Here is a 19,146-nt window from a genome sequence, read left to right on the forward strand (position 1 = left end):
TGATCTTCTTCTTCTGCTCGACCGTAATTTTATTTTGTGTCATTTTCACACTAGCCTGTGGTGGGGTTTTTTGGTCCCATAATTGCAAAAGTACTCCACTCGATAACAAACAAATGTCTGCACTCAAAGCGGGTGTGGGAAACTAGTCCGCCAGCCACCGTGGTGCTGTTCAACCGTGTGGTTTGGTGTTCATCCGCCGAAAACTAGTCCGCCAGCCACCGTGGCGCTGTTCAACCGTGTGGTTTGGTTCTTCCGCCGAAAACTAGTTTCTATGCCAAGATTCTATTCTCGCGAATGTAATGTTCGTAAGGCATAACGTTCGTGAGCTTAAGCGTTCGTAAACCGAGGTATCACTGTAATCCTACTGGACCCTTCGCACCCTGCCCACTACCTTTTCCAGTGACTCCCCTCAAGCAGGCGCGACCGATCCATGCACACCAAATCCAGCAGAGTTCAGCCTGGTTATCGCAAATTAAAAACATCAAAATGTGTGTCATCAATGTGAGTACCCTGCTTTGATTTACCGCATGGACTAAATTATCAGAGATGGACATGTGTGAAATATCAAAACCGAGTCCGTTCTGAGCAAAAGGGGAAAATCTTATCTGAAGAGAGAAAAGGTGGAAATGACAGCTGTTGGTGAGTTTATTTTGAGCCCCATTACCCCTCATTACAGACGAGTAGCTACACTCGTACAGGCTGAGGGTGCAGGTGGCCTCTCTACCTTTCGCTCTTTCCATTTATTCATCAGCTGGTTCAAGCGACAATTGGTCCATTCCGTCCAAATATGTCTGCCTGTATTCCATCTTTTAGATAATCAGTCCATCAACGCATCCATCTGAGCACCCGTCCAGCAAGTCATCTACTTGGCCATTTTTATGCCTATGTGTCCATCATCGAAGCATTCGTCTTTAGGGAGAGACGCCACACTGATTCTCAAAAAGACAAACGACAAAAAAAGTGAGGCCACGTGATCGATAAATGAAGAAGGAGGAAAAAAAAAAACAATTAAAATGTCTCCGATAGAACAGATCCAAAGTACAGATGCCATCGGTGGCCTCAGTAACCGAGAGCCTGTGGAATCAATTACGAGCCTTGCAGATAAATCAGCTAATTGAAATGGATTTGCGCTAAAGGATCATTCTGCTGTACAAGCAGCCGTGAACCGGCAGGAGATTTTATTGCTGGAGAAGAAAGACTTCGTTCCATCCCGCCGTTTGGTTAATTTCAGGCTTTTTTTTTTTCTTCTTTCGAGCTGCATCATTGTGTGCCTTGATGGTCTTATGAGATATGAGATAAATAAATAAATAAAAATAACATCCATTAATGGATGAAAAAACAAGCATCTAGTTCATACTTAAATATCTGAAATAATCAGCTGTTTTAAAATAATAATAATAATAATAATAATAAAAAATACTAATAAATAATGACAATAATAATGATAATAATGATAATAATAATGATGATAATACTAATGATGATAATACTACTACTACAAATAATAATAATAAATAATAATGACAATAATAATGATAATAATGATGATAATAATGATGATAATAACGATAATAATAATGATAATACTACTACTGCGAATAATAATAATAATAATAATTATTATTATTATTATTATTATTATTATTATTATAAAAATACTAATATTTTATTATTATTATTATTATTATTATTATCATCATACATTTAATTTATAAGCGCCTTTCAAAACTCTCAATTTTTGTCATGGAGGAAAAAAAGAAAAATGATGGTTAACAGTAAATTATAATTAGAGGTTACTATTTGTCACTAAATGTAATTCTGATCCTGCTTTAAAACATTTTTTCCCCAAATCTTGTTTGCAATATTTTCTTTTTTTATTGGACCTGGAAAAGCCTGGCAAAAGCAAGAGAGAGAGAGACAGAGGAGGAGATAGAGAGAGTAAAATAACGAGAGAGATAGAGAGTGGGGGAGAGAGAGAGAGAACGCGAGAGGAAGAGAGGGGGAGAGAGCAAGAGAGCGAGTGAGAGAGAGAGAGAGAGAGCAAGAGAAAGAAAGAAAGAGAAAGAAAGAAAGAAAGAAAGAAAGAAAGAAAGAAAGAAAGAAAGAGAGAAAGAGTGAGAGAGAGAGAGAGAGAGAGAGAGAGAGAGAGAGAGAGAGAGAGAGAGAGGGAGAGCGAGACAGAGAAAGAGAAAGAGAGAAAGAACGAGGGAGTGTGTGTGAGAGAGAGAGAGCAAGAGAAAGAAAGAAAGAAAGAAAGAAAGAAAGAAAGAAAGAAAGAAAGAAAGAAGGAGTGAGAGTGTGAGAGAGAGGGGGGGAGAGAGAGAGAGAGAGCAAGAGAAAGAGAGAAAGAAAGAGGGAGTGAGAGAAAGAGAGAGAGAGAGCATACACACACACACACACACACACACACACACACACACACACACACACACACACACACACACACACACACACACACACACACGACTCAGTTCTCCATGTCATTGATGAGCCTTGACAACAGAGGGCCCACCCTCATCGTGTCCTGATGGGAAGAGAGAAGAAGGGGGCGGGGCTCCACATGGCGAATCCCTGAGTAGTTTAATTGACAGTTAATGAATCTAAAGTCAATTTGACCTTGAGACCTGAGGTCTCTCGCAGCACCAGGAAGACTCCTGGCGTCTTATCGCTCCTCATATCACGCGGCTGCAACACCACGTGAAAAGTTGCTGCGTCTGGCTGTGCACGTGTGACACACGACACCTTATCTGCCAATTGACGCTTTATTTTGCAGAGTTTGGCATTTAAGTGTTAAATAGTTGGCGGATTATCTCACAGGCGGCTTCATGGCTGCAGTCTGTGTTCACAAGTGTATCTGAGTGTTATCGAAAAATGAAAATCTATGTTGTTTTTTTTCCTCCATCTCAGTGTCAGTGTATTTATTGTTGTTGTTGTTCTTTTAAAGGACAACCAACGTCACTCTTTAGTTTTTTAACTGATACCAGAAAAAACGTTTTATAGCATCTCAAATACCCAAAACACGCAGTATGATATTCAAATGCAAAACACCAATGAAAATGACTTAAGGTGTCCAAAATCTGCAAAAAATTGAGCTGCGAATTGGGCATTTTCAGAAAGTCCCGCCCCCAGTTCACGCCAAGACGTCTTGCATTGCTGGAGAATCAAAACAATGGCTTCAGATTCGGAGAATGTGCTTTCTTGTTACACATCCAGTTATGAATATGATTCAAATACAGTAGTTCTGAAGAGGAAAGCATACATGTTTGTAATCGATTAAAGAAGGTTTTCTGGGTCGTTTTAAAGGTTCAAGACTGACCTGTGGTGTCACAGAAAATGCAGAAGATGGCGGCAGAGCTCCGTGCAAGGAATGAATCAGCCCGCTTCCACAAGCTGATAAATTCCTTCCATGGAGCTTGGACGCCCTCTTCTGGTGACTTTTCGTTGCAACACGAGGTTTTCAGACCAAACATACAGCAAAATACATTGACGTGATGGAAGGACTGATACAATGTGTCTTTTTTTTTCGGTCAGGGGCGTTCCTTCAGTGACGTCACGTACGGACTCGTCACCAACTCAAACACAAGACTTCCTGAATATTCAGCGCGAGTCTTAAAACGTAAAATATAGCTATATGCGGTGGAATCTTATTAAAATACGCCCAGTAGAAGTCATTTGAAGCCATTTTACAAATTATGGACACAACTTGTCCGGAGACGGCGGTTGTCCTTTAAGAATTTGAGAATTGAAATTATGACATAGAGCACCATTCTCGAATTTCTTTCTACGTCGACATTTATCTACTTTTGGTTAATAAGGTGCACACTGTACGTTATTAATTTCCTTATTGACTGAATGTTTTGTCGAACTTATTGTAATGTTGTCGTTTCAATGTCCTGTGACTGTAAAGTGACCTTGAGAGTTTTGAAAGGCGCTTATAAATGAAATGTATTATTATTTATAGTTTTCACTGTGTTCCAAGTGTTTCACAATAAACGTTGTGACATCAGTAAGAAGCGTCATCCTTGACCGGGGTAGATAGAGTGGTGATGGCCAATTTTATCGCTGGTGATTGAAAGAGGCTGGTGGACGTAGCCACCATCCTATCCACACCTCGCTCCCTTTTGCAGGCTACTGTAAGAAGTGAATAAAAGCCACTCACAGGAAGTCAGGATTTTTTTCTCAAGATAAGGTATTGCGATATTCAACCCACCGATTAATCCAGAAGTCAGTTTGTTGTCAAATAAACCCCCTTTATGCTGATCTTTGTCAACCGTTTATCCTCCTGCGGCCATTCTTTGCTCGTCAAACATTTCTGTTTAAAAATTCGACTTCCCGCCGAGCAAGCAGTCAGTCCACAGCCGGCATTCAATCAAAAACATTACATTTACTAATAATGACAATAATAATGATAATAATGATGATAATAACGATAATAATGATAATACTACTACTGCGAATAATAATAATAATAATAATTATTATTATTATTATTATTATTATTATTATTTTAAAAATACTAATATTTTATTATTATTATTATTATTATTATCATCATACATTTAATTTATAAGCGCCTTTCAAAACTCTCAATTTTTGTCATGGAGGAAAAAAAGAAAAATGATGGTTAACAGTAAATTATAATTAGAGATTACTATTTGTCACTAAAGGTAATTCTGATCCTGCTTTAAAACATTTTTTTTTCCAAATCTTTTTTGCGATATTTTCTTTTTTTATTGGACCTGGAAAAGCCTGGCAAAGGCAAGAGAGAGAGAGACAGAGGAGGAGATAGAGAGTAAAATAACGAGAGAGATAGAGAGTGGGGGAGAGAGAGAGAGAGAACGCGAGAGGAAGAGAGGGGGAGAGAGCAAGAGAGAGAGAGAGCGAGAGAGAGCAAGACAGAGAAAGAGAGAAAGAACGAGGGTGTGTGTGTGAGAGAGAGAGAGAGAGCAAGAGAAAGAAAGAAAGAAAGAAAGAAAGAAAGAAAGAAAGAAAGAAAGAAAGAAAGAAAGAAAGAGAGAAAGAGTGAGAGTGTGAGAGAGAGGGGGGAGAGAGAGAGAGAGCAAGAGAAAGAGAGAAAGAAAGAGGGAGTGAGAGAAAGAGAGAGAAAGAGAGAGAGAGAGCAAGACAGAGAAAGAGAGAAAGAACGAGGGTGTGTGTGTGAGAGAGAGAGAGCAAGAGAGAGAAAGAAAGAAAGAAAGAACGAAAGAAAGAAAGAAAGAAAGAAAGAGGGAGTTAGAGAAAGAGAAAGAGCGAGAGAGAGCAAGACAGAGAAAGAGAGAAAGAACGAGGGTGTGTGTGTGAGAGAGAGAGAGAGAGCAAGAGAGAAAGAAAGAAAGAAAGAAAGAAAAAGAGGGAGTGAGAGTGTGAGACAGAGGGGGGGGGAGAGAGAGAGAGCAAGAGAAAGAGAGAAAGAAAGAGGGAGTGAGAGAAAGAGAGAGAGAGAGCATACACACGCACACACACACACACACACACACACACACACACACACACACACACACACACACACACGCACACACGCACACACGCACACACGCACACGACTCAGTTCTCCATGTCATTGATGAGCCTTGACAACAGAGGGCCCACCCTCATCGTGTCCTGATGGGAAGAGAGAAGAAGGGGGCGGGGCTCCACATGGCGAATCCCTGAGTAGTTTCATTGACAGTTAATGAATCTAAAGTCAATTTGACCTTGAGACCTGAGGTCTCTCGCAGCACCAGGAAGACTCCTGGCGTCTTATCGCTCCTCATATCACGCGGCTGCAACACCACGTGAAAAGTTGCTGCGTCTGGCTGTGCACGTGTGACACACGACACCTTATCTGCCAATTGACGCTTTATTTTGCAGAGTTTGGCATTTAAGTGTTAAATAGTTGGCGGATTATCTCACAGGCGGCTTCATGGCTGCAGTCTGTGTTCACAAGTGTATCTGAGTGTTATCGAAAAATGAAAATCTATGTTGTTTTTTTTCCTCCATCTCAGTGTCAGTGTATTTATTGTTGTTGTTGTTCTTTTAAAGGACAACCAACGTCACTCTTTAGTTTTTTAACTGATACCAGAAAAAACGTTTTATAGCATCTCAAATACCCAAAACACGCAGTATGATATTCAAATGCAAAACACCAATGAAAATGACTTAAGGTGTCCAAAATCTGCAAAAAATTGAGCTGCGAATTGGGCATTTTCAGAAAGTCCCGCCCCCAGTTCACGCCAAGACGTCTTGCATTGCTGGAGAATCAAAACAATGGCTTCAGATTCGGAGAATGTGCTTTCTTGTTACACATCCAGTTATGAATATGATTCAAATACAGTAGTTCTGAAGAGGAAAGCATACATGTTTGTAATCGATTAAAGAAGGTTTTCTGGGTCGTTTTAAAGGTTCAAGACTGACCTGTGGTGTCACAGAAAATGCAGAAGATGGCGGCAGAGCTCCGTGCAAGGAATGAATCAGCCCGCTTCCACAAGCTGATAAATTCCTTCCATGGAGCTTGGACGCCCTCTTCTGGTGACTTTTCGTTGCAACACGAGGTTTTCAGACCAAACATACAGCAAAATACATTGACGTGATGGAAGGACTGATACAATGTGTCTTTTTTTTTCGGTCAGGGGCGTTCCTTCAGTGACGTCACGTACGGACTCGTCACCAACTCAAACACAAGACTTCCTGAATATTCAGCGCGAGTCTTAAAACGTAAAATATAGCTATATGCGGTGGAATCTTATTAAAATACGCCCAGTAGAAGTCATTTGAAGCCATTTTACAAATTATGGACACAACTTGTCCGGAGACGGCGGTTGTCCTTTAAGAATTTGAGAATTGAAATTATGACATAGAGCACCATTCTCGAATTTCTTTCTACGTCGACATTTATCTACTTTTGGTTAATAAGGTGCACACTGTACGTTATTAATTTCCTTATTGACTGAATGTTTTGTCGAACTTATTGTAATGTTGTCGTTTCAATGTCCTGTGACTGTAAAGTGACCTTGAGAGTTTTGAAAGGCGCTTATAAATGAAATGTATTATTATTTATAGTTTTCACTGTGTTCCAAGTGTTTCACAATAAACGTTGTGACATCAGTAAGAAGCGTCATCCTTGACCGGGGTAGATAGAGTGGTGATGGCCAATTTTATCGCTGGTGATTGAAAGAGGCTGGTGGACGTAGCCACCATCCTATCCACACCTCGCTCCCTTTTGCAGGCTACTGTAAGAAGTGAATAAAAGCCACTCACAGGAAGTCAGGATTTTTTTCTCAAGATAAGGTATTGCGATATTCAACCCACCGATTAATCCAGAAGTCAGTTTGTTGTCAAATAAACCCCCTTTATGCTGATCTTTGTCAACCGTTTATCCTCCTGCGGCCATTCTTTGCTCGTCAAACATTTCTGTTTAAAAATTCGACTTCCCGCCGAGCAAGCAGTCAGTCCACAGCCGGCATTCAATCAAAAACATTACATTTACCGTTTTTTTTTTTTTTTTTTTTTTTTTTTTTTTTAATTCCGTGCCATCTTGAGGCAACATTGGGGGGTAATGTATCACCCAAAAAGAGGCAGAAAATGTCGTCCAAGCTCCTCTGAGGAATTAATCAGCCCGTTTCCACAGGATGATAAATTCCTTCCATGGAGCTTGGTAGGCATCTTCTGGCGGCTTTTTGGTGCAACACGAGATTTTCAGACCAAACAAGTGCAGCAAAATACATTGACGTGATGGAAGGACTGCTACAATGTGTCTTTTTTTTCGGTCAGGGGCGTTCCTTCAGTGACGTCACGTACGGACTCGTCACCAACTCAAAAACAAGACTTCCTGAATATTCAGTGCGAGTCTTAAAACGTAAAATATAGCTATATGCGGTGGAATCTTTTAAAAACATTTTCCAAATATAAGGCACACCATATTATACGGCACTACAGTAGAGGCTGGAGCTACTTCTACGGGGTGGAAATGTGACAGTGGCAACTATTAGTAGTTGTGAGACCTGGTGTGGCTCAATATTACTTCAATTATAAGGTGTATAAGGCGCAGGGTCATCTGTTGAAGAAAATTCAGGCTTTTAGGTGCACCCTATACACTGGAAAATACGCTAAGCATTTTTGACTCGACTATGTTGTTCAAATGCACTACAGTTGTAACATCGGCTAAATGCTAAAAGTGCCATCTTTTTCCTATAAGGAATTGATTTTGCTCATAATTTTATATTTGTTATTTGATGCAAATTTGTTTTGGGTGGGTTATATAAATACCAAAATATTCCGCTTGGTGTCTATGCAGCTCCTTTACCCATCTCTCGATATTTCTAAAGCTGCACCTCATCCTACTCCCCGGCATTGTTGTTGTTGTTTTTTTTGAGTGATGAGCAGCTGATGGCAAGCGCCGGGCGATGACAGATGGACGTGACAGGCAGAGATGGTTTGCGCCCGTCGTCTCTTTAATCACACACAGTCGGTCGGCCGAGACGCGTCGCCTCTGTCCTGTCAGCGCGATACAAAGCGGAGACAAATTCGTCACGCTCGCCGCGCGTTACGACACCCCCCCACCAAAAAAAACCAAAAAACGGTAAATGTAATGTTTTTGATTGAATGCCGGCTGTGGACTGACTGCTTGCTCGGCGGGAAGTCGAATTTTTAAACAGAAATGTTTGACGAGCAAAGAATGGCCGCAGGAGGATAAACGGTTGACAAAGATCAGCATAAAGGGGGTTTATTTGACAACAAACTGACTTCTGGATTAATCGGTGGGTTGAATATAGCAATACCTTATCTTGAGAAAAAAATCCTGACTACCTGTGGGTGGCTTTTATTCACTTCCGACAGTAGCCTGCAAAAGGGAGCGAGGTGTGGATAGGATGGTGGCTACGTCCACAAGCCTCTTTCAATCACCAGCGATAAAATTGGCCATCACCACTGTATCTAACCCGGTCAAGGATGACGCTTCTTACTGATGTCACAACGTTTATTGTGAAACACTTGGAACACAGTGAAAAGTATAAATAATAATACATTTCACTTATAAGCGCCTTTCAAAACTCTCAAGGTCACTTTACAGTCACAGGACATTGAAATGACAACATTACAATAAATTCGACAAAACATTCAGTCAATAAGGAAATTAATAACGTACAGTGTGCACCTTATTAACCAAAAGTAGATAAACGTCGACGTAGAAAGAAATTCGAGAATGGTGCTCTATGTCATAATTTCAATTCTCAAATTCTTAAAGGACACCCGACATCTCCGGACAAGTTGCGTCCATAATTTGTAAAATGGCTTCAAATGACTTCTACTGGGCGTATTTTAATAAGATTCCACCGCATATAGCTATATTTTACGTTTTAAGACTCGCGCTGAATATTCAGGAAGTCTTGTGTTTGAGTTGGTGACGAGTCCGTACGTGACGTCACTGAAGGAACGCCCCTGACCGAAAAAAAGACACATTGTACCAGTCCTTCCATCACGTCAATGTATTTTGCTGTACGTTTGGTCTGAAAACCTCGTGTTGCAACGAAAAGTCACCAGAAGAGGGCGTCCAAGCTCCGTGGAAGGAATTTATCAGCTTGTGGAAGCGGGCTGATTCATTCCTTGCACAGAGCTCTGCCGCCATCTTCTGCATTTTCTGTGACACCACAGGTCAGTCTTGAACCTTTAAAACGACCCAGAAAACCTTCTTTAATCGATTGCAAACATGTATGCTTTCCTCTTCAGAACTACTGTATTTGAATCATATTCATAACTGGATGGGTAACAAGAAAGCATATTCTACGAATCTGAAGCCATTGTTTTGATTCTCCAGCAATGCAAGACGTCTTGGCGTGAACTGGGGGCGGGACTTTCTGAAAATGCCCAATTCGCAGCTCAATTATTTGCAGATTTTGGACACTTTAAGTCATTTTCATTGGTGTTTTGCATTTGAATAAGAATATCATACTGCGTGTTTTGGGTATTTGAGATGCTATAAAACGTTTTTCTGGTGTCAGTTAAAAAACAAAAAAGTGACGTCGGTTGTCCTTTAAATTAGACTGCACTATTATACTATTGTCTTATTCTACGATTATTTCTACTTCTTTCTTTCCTTTCCTCTTCCTTTCATAACTTTATTGGTGTGAAATGTAAATTTCTCCACTGCAAGACAAATAAAGGTACATCCAATCCAATTCAATAACATTTCCAAATTTGTATTTCTTATAAATTACATTCACCTCTCTTTGAGCTGTTTTTGCCCAATTGATGACTGTAGTCTTTTAAAATTACCAACATTATCATTTGGGGGGTGGGTGTTCTGAAACCATTTTGACTTATCAATAACAAAGCTGCAATTCTGAATTCTTGTAAGATTTTAGAAAAACGAAAGTTTTATGGTGACTTAATTCTTAAAAATTTCCTTTTTTTTTAACCCCAAATCTTCACGTATTCTCAAAACATTTTTTTAAGTCGAGGTTGGCTGGATTTCAACCTTTTTTTTTCAAAGACACTGTCTTTTTGTGATCATTTTTTTCCCAGTCTTCTGTATTTCTTTTCTGGGATAATTCCTATAGTATTCCTAGCTGGGTTCCTTCTTTCGCCACCTCCATCTCTGTCCCGCAGCCACATTCCCTGCGTCAACACCCCCTCCAACGCTCCACCCGCCCATGCCGACTATCTCCTCGGGATTATCGATTTGGCGTAGCCCGTGATGGAGTCTCACTGAGCGTAATGCGGTGGCCCCAAAGGTGTCTTCGGAATGGAGAGCATCATGACTTATGGACTAAGTATCGTCAGGCTTCCACAACACCTGAATCGCATAGACCAACACATTCTCCAAATCCAAATTGCCCTTGTACGGAGACAACGGGCGGACATATAGATCATACGCAATGAATTCGCACTGCTGGAATGGCAAAAAGTGATGATAGGAAAAATTCCAAGGTTTCATTTTGTGTCTTTTTGTGCATTAGCACATTCTTGAAACAGTGGTGACTTCCGATACGAGTGACCAGTCGCAAGTGTTTTTCGAGATTTAACATTGATTGGATGATTTCTTGCCTTGCGATTATTTTTGTTTGTTTGACAGTGCCAACATAAATGGCAAGCAGCAATTAATGGAAAGTAAACAATTCTTCCCAAAAAGAGACTTCAAGTTGCTTATTCCCACTCACCGGCGAAATTCACAGTTGACATCTATGTGGCAGTCAAGTCACGAGCTTTATATGTCTTTAATATGAACAATAGAAAATATAATTTTTCTGAAAATCAGTGGCGGGCCGTGGATTTCATCGCTAGGCCTTCAGTAGTGCTATGTCTGAATCAATCCAAGCTGCGAGTGTGGTGTGATTTACTACACGCCCACTAGAGGGGGCCATTGGCCAGAAAATAATGTGACAAAGTAACATAATTTCTTACTGTCATGAAACTGAATTTTTACGATGAACGCGTGGATTCATGATAACCTCATAATGTTGCAATATTATTTGCTATTTTTGCGAGCTTCGCAGCTGTCCAGTTTTTCTCCTTCAGCCATTGTGGGTTGACAAAACTGCCATTAAATCAAACACAATATATTTGCTTATACAGCTCATTACCGATACAGTGTGCTTACTCTGGCCAGTATGCTCTTATGACTAGCATTATGCACTATGATTAACTAGTGCCTAGCCCTAGCCAATCATAGTTTGCGAAAATTTGACCTTCCCAGCGCCTTCGGTTGCATACTCGAAATCTGATTGGTGAAAGCAACAGTTTCATCACCACTTATTTTATGCTCCAGGGCATGCATAACTGACTGTGAAGGCGTCCAGGTAGATTTCTGACCGTAGTAAGAAATAATGGCTGAAATGTGATTGGTTCAATGCTTAAATACAAAAACACACATCTGGAAACAACACAACAGGGGGAAAGTAGTGAAAGGAAGCTGAAAGACAATTTGGAATTATTTAATAACAATTCATGGATAAAATATAATTAACATTAGTCTGTGATTCAGATATTTTTAGGCCAGCAGAGAAGGCCTTGCAGGCCCTGAAAGTCCACCATTGGTGAAAATGTTTTCTGCTTTATTTACCATATTTTCCACATTATAAGGCATTATAAGGCACATTTTCAACGAATGGCCTCTTCAAAAGTTACATAAAGGGAAACCCACTTTATAAGGTGCACAGACGAAAAGAGGATATTACAGTGATACCTCGGTTTACGACCCACTTGGTTTACGAACGTTTCGGTTTACGAACGTTAAATTTATGAAAATTGTACCTGGGTATACGAACTTTACCTGGGCGTACAAACTTTTTCTTTTTCACAGAGCTGCCTCAATGAGTGATGTGTCGTTCGCGACCGAGCCCATTCTTCTAACAACAAAATAGCAGCCGACTGTTTTTGTTCTCTATACCCCGCCCCCAGTCTTCGGTTAAAGCCACGTGATTGGTCAAGAACGCAGCAGTGAGGGGCCTGGTTTAAACATTAAAGAGACAGGCAGGCGACAGTTTGAGTTTCAACTTTGGTAGTTCAAAGGCAGAGTGTAGACTGCAAGGTTAAAATATCCCGTCAATCAGGCTCCACAAACAACCTGCACAAGCCATCTGTACACTTGCAAAAAGCTATGTACCTAGCTAAACAGAACAGAAAGATACAATTATCACAGAGAAATCACCTACAAGGGATAATAATTCCTCAAGATGGTGAAAGAAGGTTATGTTCCTCAAGTGTTTAATGCTGATGAAAGCGGCCAGTCCATTCCCTCAAGCCATCAATGACCATCACAAAGGTCAATAAAACGACTTTATTATACAGTACAGTTTATTTCTTTAATTATAATACCATAGCACATTTATTATACATAAAACAAGGTATATTTTGTGTAGTTTTAAGCCTAAGAAAATTGGAAAGGAGAAAATTATGTTTTATGGGGACCTGGGAACGGATTATTCTCATTTTTATGGTTTCCTATGGGAAATTATTTTTGGGATACACACTTTTCGCCTTACACACTCGGTCTGGGAACAAATTAAATTCGTAAGCCAAGGTATAACTGTACGTCAATTGCATTCAACCGGTAGATGCTCATTCACCTTGTCAATCAAGAAGAATGTGCTGTGCAACATTTTTTGCCCTCCATGATCTATTTGTGCGGCTCAGTACCAAATGTTGGGAACCTCAATGTTAAGTTATCTGTAATACTCATTTGGATTCCCAAGCATGTGGTGGAATGACAATAGAATGCCCTCCCCCCACACCCCCCATGCTGAAGTTATTCATGCAACGTCGCTCGCCGCCGCCACATATTATTGATGATAGTTTGCGGGGCTTACAATAGGGGCTGCATAATTGATTAAAAGGCGTTTATTGTCATGCTACTTCCAAAATAGACGTATGCTTTTGTTATCCGTGTATTAACAAAGGCGCTTTCTACCCAAAAGCCAGAAATCAAAGGGCGCTCATTCATCATGCGTGAATCCTATTCCGATTGGCCCCACAGTCGGCCTCTGCTTAGCAAATAAATAATAATAATGATGATGATCCCTCATCTTGTCACCAGGGCGCACCCCCCCCCCCTCCCCCCAGAGGGATAGGTTGCGTCTGCGTGTGTACCTGTTGGGAGGCTTGAATGTGTGTTTATGTGTGGGTTAATCTTAGCCTAATTGGTTCCAACCCTGCAGCGTTTTCCCGCCGTCACCGCCCTTAGCGCTCAAGAACCGCTCGGTAAACCTGTGTGTGCTTCATTCTCTCTACTTGTCTATTCCCACACCGGCGTGGACCCCCACTTTTCTCGCCAAGTCAGCTGGGATAGACCCCAACAATGCTAATGAGCTCAAGTGTGGTTGAAAATGAATGGGTGTGCTCCGCAATTGACTGCTGACCATTCCAGGTGGATCCCGCTGACAGTCTAGGTCTAGATGTCACCCACATCGCAAGTGAGAGAGGTGGCAACAAGAAAAATGGACACAATGATTGGCAGGCGGGCATATCCCGGTGGAGCATGCTTCTTTGGGCTTGGTTCTAGCTTGCTACAATCCAAATTACAGAATTATATTTATAGGGTTGTGTTTCTTGGTTGTCAATAAGAAGGTCCTACTGATCAGTCTGGTTTTGTTGTGTCACTAGATTAGACGAGACGAGCCTTTATTTGTCTCACAGTAGAGAAATTTAGTCACGCTATATGGTAACTGCTATCTATCTAGCTAACGAGCTAACTAGCTATCTAGTTCGTGAGCTATATAACAATAATAATAATAATAATAATAACAACAATAATACATTACATTTTAAGCGCCTTTCAAAGCTCTCAAGGACACTTTTAGCTCGCGAGCTATCGATCTATCTAGCTATCAATCAATAATAATAGTAATACATTTCATTTTCAAGCACCTTTCAAAACTCTCAAGCAATGCTATCTTGCAATGCCTTGATAATTTAACCAAAAAATGACAAAAAACAATTAATGTTTGTCAGGCAAAGAGAATCACAAATATAGTTATTACTTATTGTTCATGCATATCATACCTCTGAAGATGGAGGTTATTGATTCGCTGTGGCAACCCCTTGAAAGGAAAAGCCGAAAGGAAAAGAGGATTATTCTTACTATCATCAAATGGGGGTTTTGCAAATACTAAATTTTCAGGGTGATACTTACTGTAAGTCGTGCGTGCAGTGGGAATCTTCAGCACGTTTTTCTACTCTTTCATATTAGAGAAGTATTATTGATCATTCTGTGATATAACTAACCCCCGCCCCCACATTTGAATAAATGAATCATATATGATGTGTTATAATAATCAGATGATGAAAATATAATCTCTTTGTATTTATTTAACCGAGTTAAGTAATAATGCAAGAACGTGATAAATGAAAGGTATTATCATTATTACATTTTAGGCCATGCGTCTGTGTAAGCTCTCATTGGTCCATCGATGTTTCTTCAGCCGTCATACAAAAGTGAAGGTTTCGGACCTCCTATCCAAGAGGCTTCGTCAGCGAACTAAAGTCTGTCGTAGGCCCCATTTATATATCCCTAATGTGACCTGGTGGCGCCGGACACAGCTATGATAGGTCCCTACTCTCGGGTTGGGGGGGGGGGGGGGCGTGGTATCACCTCATCAGCATAACGACCCTCATCAGCATTGCGAAAGTTGCCTAACCTGTTTTGCCTGAGCAGGCTATTGTATGAACGATCCAAACGGTTTAATGAAGGATTTTGTTGTTTTATAAGAATCGCCTCTTTCACCCCCCTTTCAAACCATCTATGTTCTTTCGCAAAGATTTTAACCTCATTGTCGTCAAATGAGTGGTTGCTAGCTTTTTTTTGTTGTTTGTAGCATTGACTCCTCTACATACAATGTGCCAAATAATTTCAGCTCCGTTGGTTGGTAACACAGAATACCACGTAGAGAGGGTTTGTAGAGAGGATCAAAGACCTCATATTGGAACCTGAGGAAACTTTGGCAGTCTCTGGTGAGGACGAGGCTGCTGGCGGATGTTTCTCCATGAAAGAACCAAACTGAAACCGGATCACATCTGCCAATTATTAGAAAAAGGAAAAGAGGATTATTCTTACTATCATCAAATGGGGGTTTTGCAAATACTAAATTTTCAGGGTGATACTTACTGTAAGTCGTGCGTGCAGTGGGAATCTTCAGCACGTTTTTCTACTCTTTCATATTAGAGAAGTATTATTGATCATTCTGTGATATAACTAACCCCCGCCCCCACATTTGAATAAATGAATCATATATGATGTGTTATAATAATCAGATGATGAAAATATAATCTCTTTGTATTTATTTAACCGAGTTAAGTAATAATGCAAGAACGTGATAAATGAAAGGTATTATCATTATTACATTTTAGGCCATGTTGAGTTGGTCAAAATGCGGCGGAGGAGGGCCCTCTACTGGTCAAACGATGCATTACACGACAAGCTTGTCAACGCGTTCCGTTGGTTGGGCGTCACTATTTGCAAAAAATAAAATACAACTATTTTGGAGATAGATTACACAGGATCATGACAAAAGGATATGTCTATTTTATCTTCCCTTAGGGCCAAGGGGCAGCTGAGAAGAGTGGTACACCCTCGCCAAAAAAGGGGAAATGCTGCCCCCTCACGGAATTTATTCGGGAATTGAAAATATGACGTGGAGCGCCATTCCCGAATTTGTTCGGGTTTTGGCATTTGCCTTTTGTACAGTCGCCCCCACTTGCACCTCATGTTACTTCAAACTCATATAACCTCGGAATTAACCGTTTTTCTGATGAAAGAAGAGAGTCTAAGGTTTACATCATCATATTTAATGTTAATGTAGTCCTAAAACTCAATATTCTGTGTGTCCTGGAATTTGAGTGTCAATAACAAAAACTCAGGCACTGGAGTGGACACATTTTTGGACGCCTGGCAGTGAATCAGTTAATTAGAGCTGGAAAAAAATGTCGACCAAGTTGAGCAAACTAAATAAATAAATGGCTGATGTAAAATATTTTGCCTCAAAGCATTGCAGACACCATCCAGATATTTCCGGCACACTAAAGTCTACTGCACTCTAAATTCCTCTTTTCACTGTTTATGGCGCCCTCTGTTGGGGTGTAATAAGAGTAATAAGAGCACGTGAAGCAATTCCTTTTGATTTTTCACATTTTATATTCTTAAAAACAAACAAAAAAACAGATTAAATAAAATTTACAGTAGACATATGCAAACATTGTGCACTTCAACTACATGTTCTGATACTTTCTGCACAGCTGTCAACAAAAACGCAAACACAATGTGGCCAGGAGGGGGGTAAATTGGGTGTTGTGGGATAGGACAGTAAAGAAGGGGGTGGGGAGTATGTAGGGAACAGGAGCAGGGGATGAAAAGGGATGGAAAGAGGAAAGGGAGGGGGGGAAGGTAAAAACCTTTTTCACTTGGGGAGGAAGAAAAAAAACCACTGAATATATAGATTTCTTTATTCCTTACAGCACTTATATAAATATATTGAACCCTCTCCCCTCCCCCCCAAAAGAAGAGCGCAATACAGAACCCCACAACAGCGGTAAGGCAAACAGAAAGCGAGAGAGAGAGAGAGAGAGAGAGGCAGAGAAGAGCAGCATGAGACATGGCGAGATTGACTGGAGAGAGCGAGAAAATGTGTCAATCAAAGAGGTGGCAGGAGGTGATTGGTGACGGAAAAAAAGCGCTTGGAGAAGAAAAGACGCAAAGAAAGCAAAGGACGAAGAGGTTTGACTGAGGTTGACTGGCTGTCCAGTGTTTTTTTTTTATTTCCTGTTGTGTGCTACGTGACTTTGTTGAGAGCGTGAATGCGTGTGATTTCCATAGTGTGAGTGTGTGTGTGTGTGTGTGTGTGAGATCGCATTTCCGTAGGATGGCAGCACACAAATTACATGGGTGAAAGGTATGCTTGCGTGTCCCGTGTGCTCTTCCGCTATTTAAATACAAAAAAAAAAAACAAGGAATTAAAAAACAAATGATAGTTGAAAGCAAACACCGACCACCTCAAGATTCACACTTTCCCTTTTTGTACATTTGACACGTTTATGTTTTTGTTTTAATTGTACACCAAGAGCACCCCACCCTGCTCCCCCCTGTAACCAACACACCTCAGTCTTCCGTCCTTTTCCTTCCGAGAGTCCTCACGTTGTCTTCCTCTCACTGAGAGCTGGCTCTCTCCAACACGCGCAGGTCATAGTTCTTTTTGGCCGCCCTCAGTTTGAAGAGACCGGCTGCGCTGTTGTTCAGTTTGAAGGAAGCACTCTGGGCGGCCATGGTGCTGGGAAACACGGCCACCACCGTATAAAGGTGGGCCGGGTCGCCCACGCCGCCGCAGCCGGCCGCCCCAGTGGGTCCGCAACCACCCCGGCCTCCCTGAGGCTCCTTCAGCCACTGGATCTTGGCGCCGCACAGCGACAGCTGGTTGAAGAGTTTTTCCGCGTCTGGACGTGAAATCCCTTCGGGGAGGTCCGTTACTTCCAGCACGCGACTCACCACTGAAACAAGAGCAGATGGACAATTACAGGTCACATCCGACTTACGACCGAGTTCCGTGACGAACAAACGGTCCTAAGTCAAAATGGTCGTAAGTCGAAATACATTCAGAATGTTGAATCTTGGAGGTGAAATGACTCGCAAACTCCCCCCAGACACCGCCTGTTAAATTGTCATCTTCAACTGTCAACTTTGTAAACTCCTTCACGGATCAAAGCTCTAAAGATGGAGGACACTGGTTTGCTGTGGCGACCCCTTGAAGGGAAAAGCCGAAAGGAAAAGAGGAGAAGAAACTCCTTCGCAGGAAGAGCTCATTCGCCAGGTTACAAATCTATCAAACACATTAAAATGTCTACGTTCCGTTGGTTTATGGATGTTGGTGCTTGTACCATGGCACGTCCGTAGTGTGAATCTACCTGTTGAGTATTTAGTTGTAAGTAAAAAAATTAATCTGATGTAGGCGTTATTATAGAATTAAGCACCTGGACCTGCAGTGTGAATTCTGCTAAAAGAAATATGAATCACTCTTAAAATGAATACATAATTTTGTCATATCACATACGTGACATTCAAACTCACCAACATCAGTGGTACCGAGATCAGTGGATGCCGATTTGAGCGTTTGCTTCTTCCCTCGCGCACCGTGTTTCATGACTCCTTGGCCCTGCACAATAAAGTGGATTGCAGTACTACAGTTGGGCCACTAGATGGTGCTAAACACATCATAATGATTTGAAATGCCCCAAGTAAGCAAGGCCTGACCTGATGGGAGTTGAATGAAGACTGGCCATGCATAAGCTGAGGTGGGCAAAGGCTGTACTGGAGGGGCTGTCCCAATAAAGAGTAGCGGCCGTCACCTGAGCATAAGTTGAAAGTTCAAAACAACAATAAGAGTTTTCATCTGACACGTCACTAAATACACATGCATACCATAATAACCAATGCAAGAGCTGTGTGATTTGACCAAATTCAGTTGATTCATTGTCACGTTATAATAATAATACATTTCATTTCTAAGCGTCCTTCAAATCTCTCAAGGTCACTTTACAGTCACAGGATCAGTTTTTCTGTGGGTGAACAGCGGCAGCCACACGCGGCAGCGTTCACTCAACCTGCAATAACTCAAATAGATAGAAAGAAAGTTAGCTCGTTGGCTAATAGATAACTAAGAGATAGGTAGCTAGATAGATAGGTAAGAGACA

General features: G+C 41.1%; 1 protein-coding gene across 13 annotated transcripts in view; it reads right to left on the reverse strand.

The window, feature by feature from the left end:
• Positions 1–16,580: 16,580 nt before the first annotated feature.
• Positions 16,581–19,146, reverse strand: part of r3hdm2 (R3H domain containing 2) — a 54,688-nt gene continuing 52,122 nt past the window's right edge. For all 13 annotated transcript variants that reach the window (XM_089010531.1, XM_089010529.1, XM_089010528.1 and 10 more), the window contains 3 exons: positions 18,707–18,801; positions 18,524–18,608; positions 16,581–17,946 (listed from right to left, as the gene is read on the reverse strand). In XM_089010531.1, coding sequence (XP_088866657.1) covers positions 17,609–17,946; positions 18,524–18,608; positions 18,707–18,801 — 518 coding nt within the window. In that variant the 3' untranslated portion in view covers positions 16,581–17,608. The remainder of the gene's footprint in view (positions 17,947–18,523; positions 18,609–18,706; positions 18,802–19,146) is intronic.

Source organism: Hippocampus bargibanti, linkage group LG12, assembly GCF_051943395.1.
Source record: "Hippocampus bargibanti isolate YZ-2025 linkage group LG12, ASM5194339v1, whole genome shotgun sequence".
Taxonomy (NCBI): domain Eukaryota; kingdom Metazoa; phylum Chordata; class Actinopteri; order Syngnathiformes; family Syngnathidae; genus Hippocampus; species Hippocampus bargibanti.